The sequence below is a fragment of the Elephas maximus genome, chromosome 4 (genome assembly GCF_024166365.1).
Source record: "Elephas maximus indicus isolate mEleMax1 chromosome 4, mEleMax1 primary haplotype, whole genome shotgun sequence".
In the NCBI taxonomy this organism is placed as follows: domain Eukaryota; kingdom Metazoa; phylum Chordata; class Mammalia; order Proboscidea; family Elephantidae; genus Elephas; species Elephas maximus.
The window spans coordinates 124,472,538-124,485,559 of NC_064822.1; the positions used below are offsets into that span (position 1 = coordinate 124,472,538).

At 39.0% G+C, this 13,022-nt stretch overlaps 1 protein-coding gene across 2 annotated transcripts in view; it reads right to left on the reverse strand.

Annotated features, from left to right (window-relative positions):
* Positions 1–4,732: 4,732 nt before the first annotated feature.
* KICS2 (KICSTOR subunit 2) overlaps positions 4,733–13,022 on the reverse strand; it is a 30,951-nt gene continuing 22,661 nt past the window's right edge. The window contains exons 3-4 of one of the 2 annotated variants that reach the window (XM_049883770.1): positions 11,822–12,633; positions 4,733–6,881 (exon numbers count right to left, since the gene is read on the reverse strand). In XM_049883770.1, the coding sequence (XP_049739727.1) occupies positions 6,808–6,881; positions 11,822–12,633 (886 nt within the window). In that variant the 3' untranslated portion in view covers positions 4,733–6,807. Of the gene's footprint in view, positions 12,634–13,022 lie in introns of both variants that reach the window. The other variant, XM_049883769.1, reaches the window with a different exon arrangement.

Sequence of the window (13,022 nt, forward strand, 5' to 3'; positions counted from 1 at the left end):
TAGATACATTCACCGTTTATTCACAGCATGATACTAAAAACCTTCAAGCATCTTCTGAACGCTTATTGTGACTTCAGCAAGAGCTTTTCCCTAACAGGAATTTTTACCCTGGGAAGCCCATGGGCTCGCAGGGGGCTTCACGAATCCCCGAAATTATAAACACAAATTTCGTTTGTGGTTCATGGACATTTTTCTGAGGCGGAGGTGCACACTTGGAATACAAAGCCAAAGCGTTTGGGACTTCCTTTTCCCCCCCAAAAAGTGTTAAGTCCTCTCTATTCACCCTTCTAGTATGAGTCTTAGAACAACAACAACAAAGTCTCAGTAATTAAGCGGCGGAGAACTGGTTCTCACAGATTTGTGAACGGTTCTGAGTCAGCAGAAGCTCACCACACAGTCACCAGATGAGGAAACACTTTGGAATTCAATGGAAATGACAGTACGGTTTCTGACTCATCTCTTGAGGGAGGCAACTCTTGCCTGAATACCTGTCTCTACAAGAGTAGTCATTAAAGCTCCAAGTTTAAACACTAAAAATGGTGATTTTTATAATAACCCCTGCGCCGCTCAGCTTCCCACTGTCCAAAGAAGCCAAGCTGCACCGGAAGCGAAGCCACAGCTCCGGAGCCGGCAAAGTTTTGCTTTAGTACTGCCCTCTACTGGCTACTTGCAAGCTACTCTCATGCCCAAAAATCTTTGCCAAAGAGATTTTGCAGTTAGGCTTCTTGATTGATGTAGAGAGCCTCTCTAGAGATTTCAGACCCAAAAGAGGTAAAAACAAAAAAAACCTACCAACTAGAAAACAAAATAAAAACAATGCCAAGATTTCAACAATGTTAAGAAACTACAACATTGTCTAATATAGTGCCTTGTTGATACTCATTAAAATGTTGTTAGTCTTAGATAATTAAGATACATGATGCCTTTACCGTGGTGTATGCAAAAAGACAATGTATAAGCAGAAGAAACCAAGATACTAGAAAATTTTTTAAAATTGTGCCTACAAAACGTAAAAGGGAAATAAAAGGCTTGAGGATACTTTCGTTTTCATTAGAAGTGATTACCTTTGTTAGGGTGCATGGGACGTGTTTTTCACAAAAAGCTTCAAAAACATAGTGACAGGATTGTGGCTGAATAAGCTGGGAGCTAGAATTGAATAGGTTCTCATATACCCAGTGAAGACAGGGAGGAGATACCAGATTCTCCAAAAAGGCCTTCTTGCTTTTGTTTAACTGGAAAACAGTAGAATGAAGGGGGTCTTGTACACTTACTTCATAAGCCGGTGGCACTGACCAAAATATCAAAAAGTACCTTTGTTTCCTAGTGCTTTAGCAACTCTCTTTACTAATCTTTTCTTTTTCCTTCCTCACTTTATGTTTTGTTTGACTTCTTTTTTTCCTTTCCTCTTTAATATACACCTAATTCCACACCTGGGGGTGTAGGGCTGGGGGAGATGGTGTTTCAGTGGTAGAATTCTTGCTTTCCATGCTGGAGACCCAGGTTCGATTCCTGGCCAATGGGCCTAGCGCAGCCACCACCTGTCTGTCAATGGAGGCTTGCATGTAGCTACGATGCTGAACGGGTTTAGGCTGAGCTTTCAGACAAAGATGGACTAGAAAGAAAGATACAACCATCTACTTCTGAAAATCAGCCAGTGAAAACTCAATGGATCACAACAATCCAATCGGCAAGTCATCATGGGGACAGCGCAGGACCGGGTAGCATTTTGTTCTTTTGTACATGGGGTCTCCATGAGTTGGGGGGCTGATTTGACAGCAGCTAACAGCAATAACAACAATTTCACATCTGCTGTACACCTCTTTGTATTGGCACAAGAGCTAAAAGGAAAAGACAGTTATACTGAATTCTTCCCCTTTATATGGTTTTTCCCTCTTTTCCTTTTTTAAAATTCAGCAGCACACCTTACTTTTGGCTTACCTTTCTGTTAAAACTTAGAACACTGGTCACATTTTGCCTTTCTTTCCATTATCACCTTCCTATGTTATCAATAGAAACCCTGGTGGCAGTGGTTAAGAGCTATGGCTGCTAACCAAAAAAAAGGTCGGCAGTTCAAATCCACCAGGCGGTCCTTGGAAATCCTGTGGGGCAGTTTTACTCTGTCCTATAGGGTTGCTGTGAGTCAGAATCGACTCGACAGCAATGGGTTTGGCTTTTTTTGGTTTTTATGTAATCAGTACACAGGGATGATAAATTTAAGTTACCATCACCATCTGATGAGTCAGCAAGCCCTGGGCAGATATTAAAGACTTCTTGGTTGATTAATGAAAGTACATGTTGCTGTTCCTTTTCTCCTGTAACTTAAGGAACGGGAGAAAGAAAGAAAATACTGCCTACACTAACATATAACTGAGATGCTAACTGTCCCTTCTTCCTTTGAAGTCATAACCCCTCTTGGACCCTCCAAGAAAACCTACTCACAGGAGTTACTAAAGGTGTTAAAGGGGACAGACGAGAGGCTTACAACATGAACTCACAACTAACAGCCTTAGAGACTGCCCCTTATGCATTTTTCTCCAATGTCCCTGGCTCTGCAGGTGTCTCTAAGGGTCTTTTCTATCAGGCAGGGTCCATCCTCTTGGCTCCCTTCTCTGTTATACCCAGCAATCCCTTCTGTCCCTCATTCTTCCTCCGGGATGCAAAACAAAAGCCCTATAGGTAACCAGACTAATTCTATTCCATGTTTCTCATCGGACTGTCTTCCAAACACTTAATACTTTCTCCAAGAGTTTTCTTACCAGCTGCTAAGTGATTAATATTTTTTTAATGTTGTCACAATTCTCATTAGTAGTAGTTTTCACACATCTATACCAAAAAAAAGTTGTTTTTTTTTTTTTCGGAAGCTAGGTGTCTCTGCAACAGCTCTAAGTCCCACTTCTTTGGAAGTTAATTCCCTGAGGACATAGCCAGGAAACTTTTCCTCCTTTCCTCAATATCACCCATCCTTTATAAAAAATAAGCAAGACTTCAGAGGCTCAACTTTGATAAGATGAAACATTATTGCTCCTGGAGAAGACCTGTGCTGGTTTTTTGTTTTTGTTTTAAACTAAAAATAACATTTTAAAAATACTTTAAAAGTCACTTTTTTAAGGACAAATATACTTGCTAGACCAGATGGTTAGAAATACATCACAGAAATTGACCTTGTTATTGAAAAGCATAGCTGAAAAATTATGCAAATAATTTGCTGTGTCTGCATTAACAGTTTCCTGTGGAACTATATGATTCTACATCAATTTAGCCATATGCAATTTGGCCAAAAAGGTTAACTGCCATGTCTAGACCTTACCAATGGGAGTGTAAAAGGAGATCACATTTATTTATTAATACCTAATTTAAGAAAACTCCTACTCCACATCCTGCTTAGCTACAGGAATTCCAGGCTCTTGACAAATTCCTTTCCTCACTATTTCTGGAAGTCAGGAATCCACCCCAGTTGTCTGCTCCATCAGCCACTCATCTGTCTCCAGACCAATCCATGCTCTCTGTGCACAGGCTGCCCATAGCTCTGCTACAGTTCACCTCCTGCAATTTCTGGACTCCATCTCCCTCCAGCTACTGCTGGCCTCCCCTATTCTGCTTCAACTCAAGCACAGGCAGATCCCCTTCTCTCAGTTCTCTCATGACACAGCTCAGCCAAATTGCAACTTTTAGCAAAGGCTCTCTGAAGGTTCAGGAAAATAGGAAGGGCATTACATCACCACCAATGCTTCAGAGCTGCTACTGGGTATACTACTCCCAAAGACCAAGAGCCCAGATACACCTCCAACTTTCTTATAATAGTCATCTTCAGACTGGAATCCTTGTACCTGGGGTATGTGAATATTTTCCAAGACATACAGAATATGAACAATTTTAAGGGATTCAATTTCCTGGTCCTTAACTTCCAGATAAACTCTTTCCCAAAATGAATCTGGGAAGTTGCCTTTAGTAGGTTAAGCTTTTCCTTTCTACCTTCCCCTTTAATAGCTGTCCTTCTCTTGCTTAAAAACAAACTCACCTCTCCACCATAAACTTACTATGGTATATTAGGAGACAATCTTCCATGTCCCTACCTGCTGCCCTCCCAATTTCTGCAGGTCTTGAGAGCAAGGCAGTAACTGCCCTTAGTTCTTGACTATCTTTCAATGTCATGAACATCCTTGGAAGACAGACATAGTGTCTCCCTCTGAAGTAAAGAGCAGGCATGCTTACTATTCAGAATAATAAAGATAATGTCTCCCTCTAGAACAAATGGAAGGCATGCTTACTACCCATTACAAAAGATCTGGCTACCCTAAGGCTAGAATTCCTCTTCTGAATTGCAAACCACTGCATGAGCAGGCATTGATCTGGTCCCATCCATATTGCCTCTGTGTGAATTTGGGCTCAGGGAACCAATGCAAAAATGGTAATATTCTTCTGGGTACCACTACTGCAGTGAGTAATAACCTGTCCTTTGACTCTGACCCTGGAGTCTCATGTCTTCTACCTGTGTCCATGAAACTGTGGCAGGTTAACTTATTAGCTTGCAAGTAGGGTAAAATCTCAGGTCCTTCACAGATTTTAACATGGTGCATTATCACAGGGTATAAAAATCTCTGCCCACCAAACAAATGATAAGATATTCAAATTTCTTTAACCAAATCACCATAAACACTATCCATTTCATTAAAAGATGTATTTTAAATAACACATTACTTTTTATGTTTAATATTTATCAAATTTTCTTACATATGTCATTGTGATCATTAAACTCTTAGAGCCTTATGGTAACAAAAAGAATATATACATATATCATATACATCTCATCCACTGCTAGTGGAAATGCAAAATGGTACAGTTGTTGTGGAAAACAGTGTGGTGGTTCCTCAAAAAACTAAAAATAGAATTACCATATGACCCAGCAATTCCACTCCTAGGTATATACCCAAAAGACTTGAAAGCAGAGACTCAAACAGATACTTGTATACCAATGTTCATTGTAGCACTATTAACAATGGTCAAAAAGCAGAAACAACCTAAATGTCCACCAATGGATCAATGGATAAACAAAATGTGATACATACACACAATGGAATACTATTCAGCCAGTAAGAGAAATGAAGTATTGATACATGTTACAATATGGATGGATCTTGAAGACATTACGCTGAGTGAAATCAGTCAATCACAAAACAAATACTGTACGACCTCACTTATATAAAAAGATAAGAACAAGCACATGTGTAGAGACCAAAGTTTATTAGCAGTTACCAGGGATGGGAGAGAGGGGGAAAGGGGGGGATTATTGCTTATGGAGTACTGACTTTTGGTCTACAATGATGGAAAATCTCATTGATTAAGGGTAGGGTTGCACAGCCTATTAATCTAATTGCTGTCAATAAGTTGTACACCTGTAAAAAGCTGAATTGGCAAAAGTGTGATAGATATATTTATAAAAATGACAAAAAAAAAAAAAAGTAGCTGCTGAGGCTGCATTTTGTACAACCAAACACCTCATGGAATTTAGTTTCCTGGTTTGGATGTTTAGGGTCATGGTTTCATGGGGCATCCCAGATAACTGGCCTAATATCATATTTAGTGCTTCTATTTTACCTCCTAGTTCATTATGTAGTGTCTAGGGTCTTAAAAGCTTGCAAGCTGCCATTCAAGACACAACAATTAGTCTCTATTTACCTGGAATAACAGAAAAAAAAGAGTCAGGAACAGGAAGGGGAAATGGAATGTGAGGCTAACTGCCACCATGAACAACTCTTTGCTATGAGACCAGAAGAGCTGGATGGTGCCCAGTTACCATTACTCAACATTTTGATCAAAGATTGTATAGAAGAATCCTGATCAAAAGGAGGATGCAGAATAGAATTTCAAATTCTCATTGAATCCAGATTTCCTGGAGCCATGAAGGGTAGATGAACCCCTGAAACTATTGCCCTGAGATAATCTTTAAACCTTAAACCAAAAATACCCCCTGAAGTATTCTTAAAAACAAACAATAGTTTAACTAGTAAAGAATGTCTGCCTTGAACATAGAGCTCTTTTAAGAACTATCTATATGGGATCAAACTGACAACAGCAACTTGAAAGATAAGAAACTTAGAGGACAGTGAGTTTATGTTAATGGGGGAGAAACACTTCAGAAAAGGAGAGTGAGAATGGTTGCACAACTCAAAGAATGTAATCAATGTCACTAAATTGTACATGCAGAAATTGTTGAATTGGTAAATGCTCTGTGTATATTCATAACAACAACAAAAGCAAAATAAATTATTTTAAAAAAATCAGGCATCAGATTTTCAAATGTAATGGAATTCTGGAATTACCCTAGAGTTTTTAAGACTAGTAAATGCTGAATTCACCCCCCATGGACAAAGTTAGCAAAAGTCCCAATGTCTATTCTCTCCTGGATCAATGTTAAGTCACATCCTACATTTCCCTGTTGTCCCCACTGCATGTCTAAAGCAGCCCTTTTTTCACCATGCACTCCAGCACAAGTGCCTCTCACAACCCTCCCTGAGTTATACTGTCGCTAAGAACCCTGCGGGTTGGCAAAATTCTGAGTGACGTTAGGTAGGTGACTATAGAATGGGGAACCCATTAGCCTCTCTCCATTTTCTAGCACTGATATCTTACACATAGCATATGGTTTTAAATTTAAAGTATCCCAGAAACAGACCTTGTTATCAAAAGCAGATTGAAAAAATGTGCAGACACGTCAAAATACTTGCATTAATGAGGCCTTATGGATTTACACGATATCAAGAGAAGTCCCCAAAGGCAGAACTACTCATCAAATCTATTTCTTCTGACTCATTTCCTCTGGAGGAGCAACTGAGAATAACTCAGGCAAAAGGCAATGAAATAATTTCTTTGGTAATAGGAACCTGGTCAGAAAACTAGAGGGGTATTTCTAAATTAAACTATACCTATGGTGCTTTCTTAGGGAGTCACATGTCGTGTTTTCTTGGTGGGTTTTTTTTCCCCTTTACTTAGGAGGAAAAATCTATTAAACTTTTACTTAAAGAAAGAAATCCAGAGGCTAATTTAATGGTGACTAATTAGCAGACTAAGAATTCTCTCTTACTTCATTCAAAAACTGTTTACTTCATAGTAAAAATACATTTTGAAAGGTTGTAGTTCACAATAGCTTTTCCTGCCAACAAATCTGCTAGATACATACAGTGCTACATGGCTGTAGCTGGCTAGAAGTCTTACGTCCCCATTAAGTGGTTGGGCTTAATTGTAGTCACCCCATCAGTGTCAACATTGAACTTTTCCCCTCTATGTTTTTATTTGGCACTGCCTGAAAAAGCCTAACTAGTTGTAAAAACAACGAAAATGAGTTACGCTTTTCAGATGCTGTTTTCAAAAACTGGGTCAGAGACCACTGGGGTATGTCCTGGCTCCCTGAGGCACACGGGGGGAAAAGTGACTAAAGCAGAATCAATGAGGAGAATAACAGAAGCTACGGAAGGAAGAAAAGAAAGAAGAAAGGAAGGGAAGGCAGAAGAAGGAAGGGTAGAAAAAAGGTGAAGGAAGATAGCTAACACGTATTAAGAGAGAAAATTAACTATGTGGAAAAAATAAGGGAAGGGAATAACATTTACATAGACGTGCCTGTGGTAAGCGGAAAAAGTGGCTGCTTTAAAATTTGTGGTTAGACCTAAAAGGCATAAGTTTTCATAAATTCACATACATTTCTTTTAAAAGTCCCTGGTGTCTTTGGAGAATGGTAAAAAAAAAACAACTTATTACTATAAAACTAGTAAATAAAACAGGTTTTGAACTAGTTGTAAACGACTTAGTCATGGTTGATGGGAACAAGGGCAGCACATGCCTTGCACAGCAACCAAATCTCTTGCCCCTCAGATTTTGACCTGAATAGGAAACAGTGGTGCCTTACTCAAAAACGGCAATGACACACATTCACAGCAGTGCAGTTGGTCGCCATCTTTGAGCAGGACACAACAACAAATAAAACAGTTGCCATTAAGCTGATTCTAAATCATAGTGATTCCATTTGCGTCAGAGTAGAAGTGTGCTCCATACAGCTTTCAATGGGTATGACCTTTTGAAAGTATACTGCCAGGGCTTTCTTTCAAGGTGCCTCTGGGTAGATTTGAACCACCAACCTTTTGGCTAGTAGCTGAGCACTTTACAGGTTGCTCCACCCAGGGACTCCTATGCTGGATATTAGCTGCCTTCTAATAAAAATATACAACACTATGACCAAAAAGCAAAACAATACTGAATCTGCTCAAACCTCTTGATCTAACTCCCAACTTACAGTGAAAAAAGTAGGGCACAGAATAACATGTTAAATGATGGCAGAATCCTGACTGTAAAAACTTCACAGGGAAAATAAACACTTCAATAAAAAGACAGAGATTGTCAAATTGGAGAACACAGAGCTGGTTGTTGCTTTTTTTTTTTCCTTATCCAATCTTCTAAATTAGTTCTTATCGTAAACTCTTTAAAGATACAAATAGATTAAAAGGATGGAAAAAGGCATACCAAGCAAACAGTAAACATAGCATGGTGGAAAGGCTAGAAAAATATCAGGCAAAACGGACCTGAAAGCAAGAAGTAGTACTAGAGATAGAGCAGGAAGCTTCATAATTATAAAAAGGTTAATCAGAAAGACATACATATTATAAACTTATACGAGCCTAATAAAGGGGCTTCAAGATACATGATGCAAAAAATGATAGTAATAAACAGGCAAATCCACAATCACAGTTGGAGATTTTAACACACCTCTCTCAACAACTGATAAACTAGAAAAAAAAAAAAAATCAGTAAGAATACAGAAGAACTGAAATGACACTATCAACCAACCATAAAAACTTGGGAACAAAGAACCACAAAGATTCTTAAAGACAGAAGAATGGGTAGGTTAGTTAGGAATTTATTTGCCTCCTCTTTTTTCCTCTCCTAAACCAGTTCTTTAAGTACTGTTCTAATTTAATGACAAAGCACAGGTTTGCCACAGATGTGAAAAGAAAGAACAGGAGAGGTGTTGACTTTAAGGGAAGAGTGGTCCATCTTTTGAAGGAGCCCTAGTGGCGCACTGGTTAAGCGCTTGGCTGCTAACTGAAAGGTCTATGGTGGAAGCCCACCAGCAGTTCTGCGAAAGAAAAACGTGGCAGTCTGCTTCTGTAAAGATTACAAACTTGGAAACCCTATGGGGCAGTTCTACTCTGTCCTATAGGGTCACTATGAGTCAGAATTGACCGCAACAGGTTTGGTTTGGTTTTGGATTCATCTATTATTTACACAGCTTTCAAACCCAATTAGGTTGGTAAAATTTTTCACATGCATGATCTCATTCCATCCTTACACCATCCTTTGAAAAAGGCAGCCCCAGTCTCCTTACCCCAATTTAACAGATAAGAAAGTCAAGCTCAGAGGCTGACCTGCCAAAGAAATAGAACTGCAAGCTTGCTGCCAGATCAAAGGGTGGACATATTTTAAAGATCACCTGAGTAAACCTTCTGGAAATACACTGAAATAGCAACTATTTATTCTCTTGAAAGTAAATTTTTCCCAATTTGTCCAAATGCATAAAGCAATTATTTAAACGGTATCGGCTCCTCAGTTGACAATTAGGCTTTATTTTCATAAGACTCCCTAAAATGACATATTCAGATTTAACAGATGGACCCAAGAGAAGACAGCTATAAATGTTCACCCTGTGTCTAAACAACATCCTAGGAGGAACACTCCTTGATGGACTCGTTGGCAAACTCATTAAGTGTTGACTATTCCTAGTTTTCCACAAAAATTTATGAACTTGTGTTTTAGAAACAAATTTTAAAGTTAGAACTCTGCAGAAAATATGCAGATTTACTCTTCCAAAGTACAAAACATGGACTTTACAAAAGATTTCATTACTGAATTTACAGGATAAATCTCAGAGTAAAATGACTTTGTTCCTTGGCTTGAATCAAAATATATTTAAAAATAAACATGCAAGTCAAATACGTCTTAGGCAAGGACTGGTTATTTAGATACTGTATATATGTTTTATTTATACCCCTCTCTGTGATCCACTGAGGCATATTTTCTTTTACGTACACGGGAGACCATTTCACTAAGGCTAATGGTGGTGTTATCTAGGTTAAAAAAACAAAACTATACACACAAGGAGCATTTTTAAGCTTCTTGGCAAAGCACAAAAAATGATTTTTTTAGTTCCAACTGTTTTCAATTTTTTACATAAGGTCAATGTTGTAATGTCTGTTCAGATTTTTATAGGGGCTAAGTGAATAAAAAAATGCTGAGGTAAATCACTACTTTCCAATTAAAGTAAACTGGCTTTGTTTTTTTTTTTTTTTGCAAATCACAAGACGTTGATTAAAAAAGAAAAAAACGCATGCTCTCCCCAGAAATTAGGCCAGTGGGCTCCTCCACCAGGTAGATAGTCCAGTCTGAGGTCGGTAGGCCTCCTACACTGTCTTGAAGAGGCTCTCTGGTGTCCACCTAAGCTGCCTGCATGCCTGCTGTGGACATCCAGTGAAATAGTGGCTCCATACAACCATCAGAAATAGGACTGATCTGACAATTACATTTCACACGAACTTTGAAGAAACTACCAAACAATGACAGCTCCATTACCCTTTGTGGCTTATTTTTATTCCGAATCAATAAACCTAGATATGAAGGTCTCCACAGCCCATTGTGCCTTAATTGATTCATCTAGTTACCCATGAACGCTGACTAAAGGAAAGTGTTAAGGCAGTATATGTTAAAATGTATCACTAGTTCTAAAATAATTTGTAGGGGACAGGCATGAAACCCAAGTTCAGATGTGCTCAAGTACTGAGTTGATTACTCAAGTATGAAGAGGGCTTTTGAATGTACAACTGATTTTTAGCACGTATAAAGTGTCGAGACCTTCATTTTTATTTCATAAAAGTGGGCTAAGTTGCACGAGTATCTAAAGGTGGCTGAAAAACCAGACTGCATGCTTTTTTAAGCCTAAAAATAACCAGGAAATGGAGCCAAACATGAACACTTTAGCAGAAAGGTGATAAACAGCCAAGCAGGTAATATGCTGAAAAGTGAAGAAACTCCATATAATGTATTTTGCTGACTTCAAAACACAGCAAAAAATTGAAACTTTTTATAAAGGTTAAAAAAAAAAAAAAAGCAGTTTGGTATGTAGGTCACCCCAAAAGTTGCCATGAGGGTCTTCTGAACTGTTAAAATCTGATGCTCTACTACCACTGGGATTCGTCTTCAATTTTAATAGCTGATAGAAATTTCTTACCAATACCTTAATTTTTGGCATAAAAATAACAATTTACAAATCAGAATCACAAAACTAATAACTCTATTTTGATCTCCTAATTTATGAGAGAAAAAATATACAGCTGTTAATTCCAAAAAGGCCATTTAATATCTTACCCCAATTACTCTTCTAGGAAGAAGAGGAAGGGAGTGGGTGGTTGGAACCACGGTAGAACACAATGTTGAGAACAATATAAAACATCTGGAAACAAAAATCAAAGGCCAGTAAGTATTCCATCTTACTTTCATGAAACACAGGAAAATAGGGGGAAAATACTGAAACTATTCTGCCATTCCATGGAAATACACAGTAGCCATGATCACTTCCTGGATTACTCTTTGGATACTTAATTCAATTGGCCTTAATTGCTTACAAAGTGTGCAAGACAATTAGGGAGAATCTGTCTTTAATTCAGCTCTGAAAGAAGAATGAATGGATATAAACTCTAATCACAGACCACTGTGAATCATTACAGCAATTAAGAACACAGTTACCAGTCTTTAAAGCCTTTCATATAAATAGTCTGCTAACCTTTGGACCCAGGTTTCAGACTTGCAAAAACTTTGGGGTTCTTAAGGGCAAGTGAGAGCTCATTGAGGAAGGAAATAAAGTGTGAGTCTCTCTCAGACTTCTTTGACTCAAAAATAACAACAATGGTAAAGTGAGGCTCTGGGCGAGTCAGGAAGTAGGTACTCTGGACTTTGTCATCATAGAAGTGGACCACTTTGTCCAAGCTGTTCAGGTCAGATGTGCGGTCCGTCATGATCATGATGACATTGGGCCAGTGCATGACAGGTCTGTCACTGGGCAAGGACACCACAGCTGGGTACTGGTCCACACCCTTAGGAGCCTCTCTGTAGGAATGGGGGTGGTGGTAGCCGTGACCCTGAAAACTCTCTGAACCTCTGTTGTCAAAAATTAAGGACACATTGGCAGCGTCGTATTTCCTGATGAAGCTGGAAATCTTTCCAAAAAGGTCTGGGTTAGCTTTTGCAGTCAACGTTTTCATTTCTGAAACAGTCGTTTGTCTGCTCAGTGCCTCATGAAAGTAAAAGCTAAACTTGGCAAGGAGCATGTTTTTGAGTTTCATCAGCCAGAGGAAAAGGTGTGGGGGCTGAACGGCCTTCTGAGACTGCCCTCCAAACAGATGTTTCTTGGTCTCCCGCTGCTTCTCGAAGATCTGGCCCCAGGTCTGCAGCTTGGTGTGGGCACTGTGTAAATTAACCAGAGAGGGGAGGAACTTCCACTCCGAGACCTGAGCCTGTGCCTTCAGGAGATGACTCAGGACATCAACCTCCAGCTGGAAACTGCTCTCCAAGGGGCTGAGAATTGGGTGGTGAAATCTAAAGGAGGAACGGAAATTGACAGAAGTAAGTGGAAATGTCACTCCACAGTTGCCTTTTCTATCCCCCCAAAAAACAACGTAGTCAGACAAATATTACACTTGGGGGTAGTGGGAAAAAAGAGCAAAAAATTCCATGCTGATTCATTAAAAAAGTACAGACTATAAAGCTGTATTTGAAACACAGCGGATTATCAGTAAGTGTTTATTAAAGGAATATAATATCTATGAGAACGCCTTTATTCAGTCCTGGTTCTGGTTCCCAAATTCTTCATCTTTATTCACAGTTAAAAACAAAATGGTAGCCAAACAATAAATATCTAACATTTTTCCACTGTTCTTAGGAAAAAAATCCAAAATTCTTAAAAAGACCTCTGAGGCCTTGAGTGA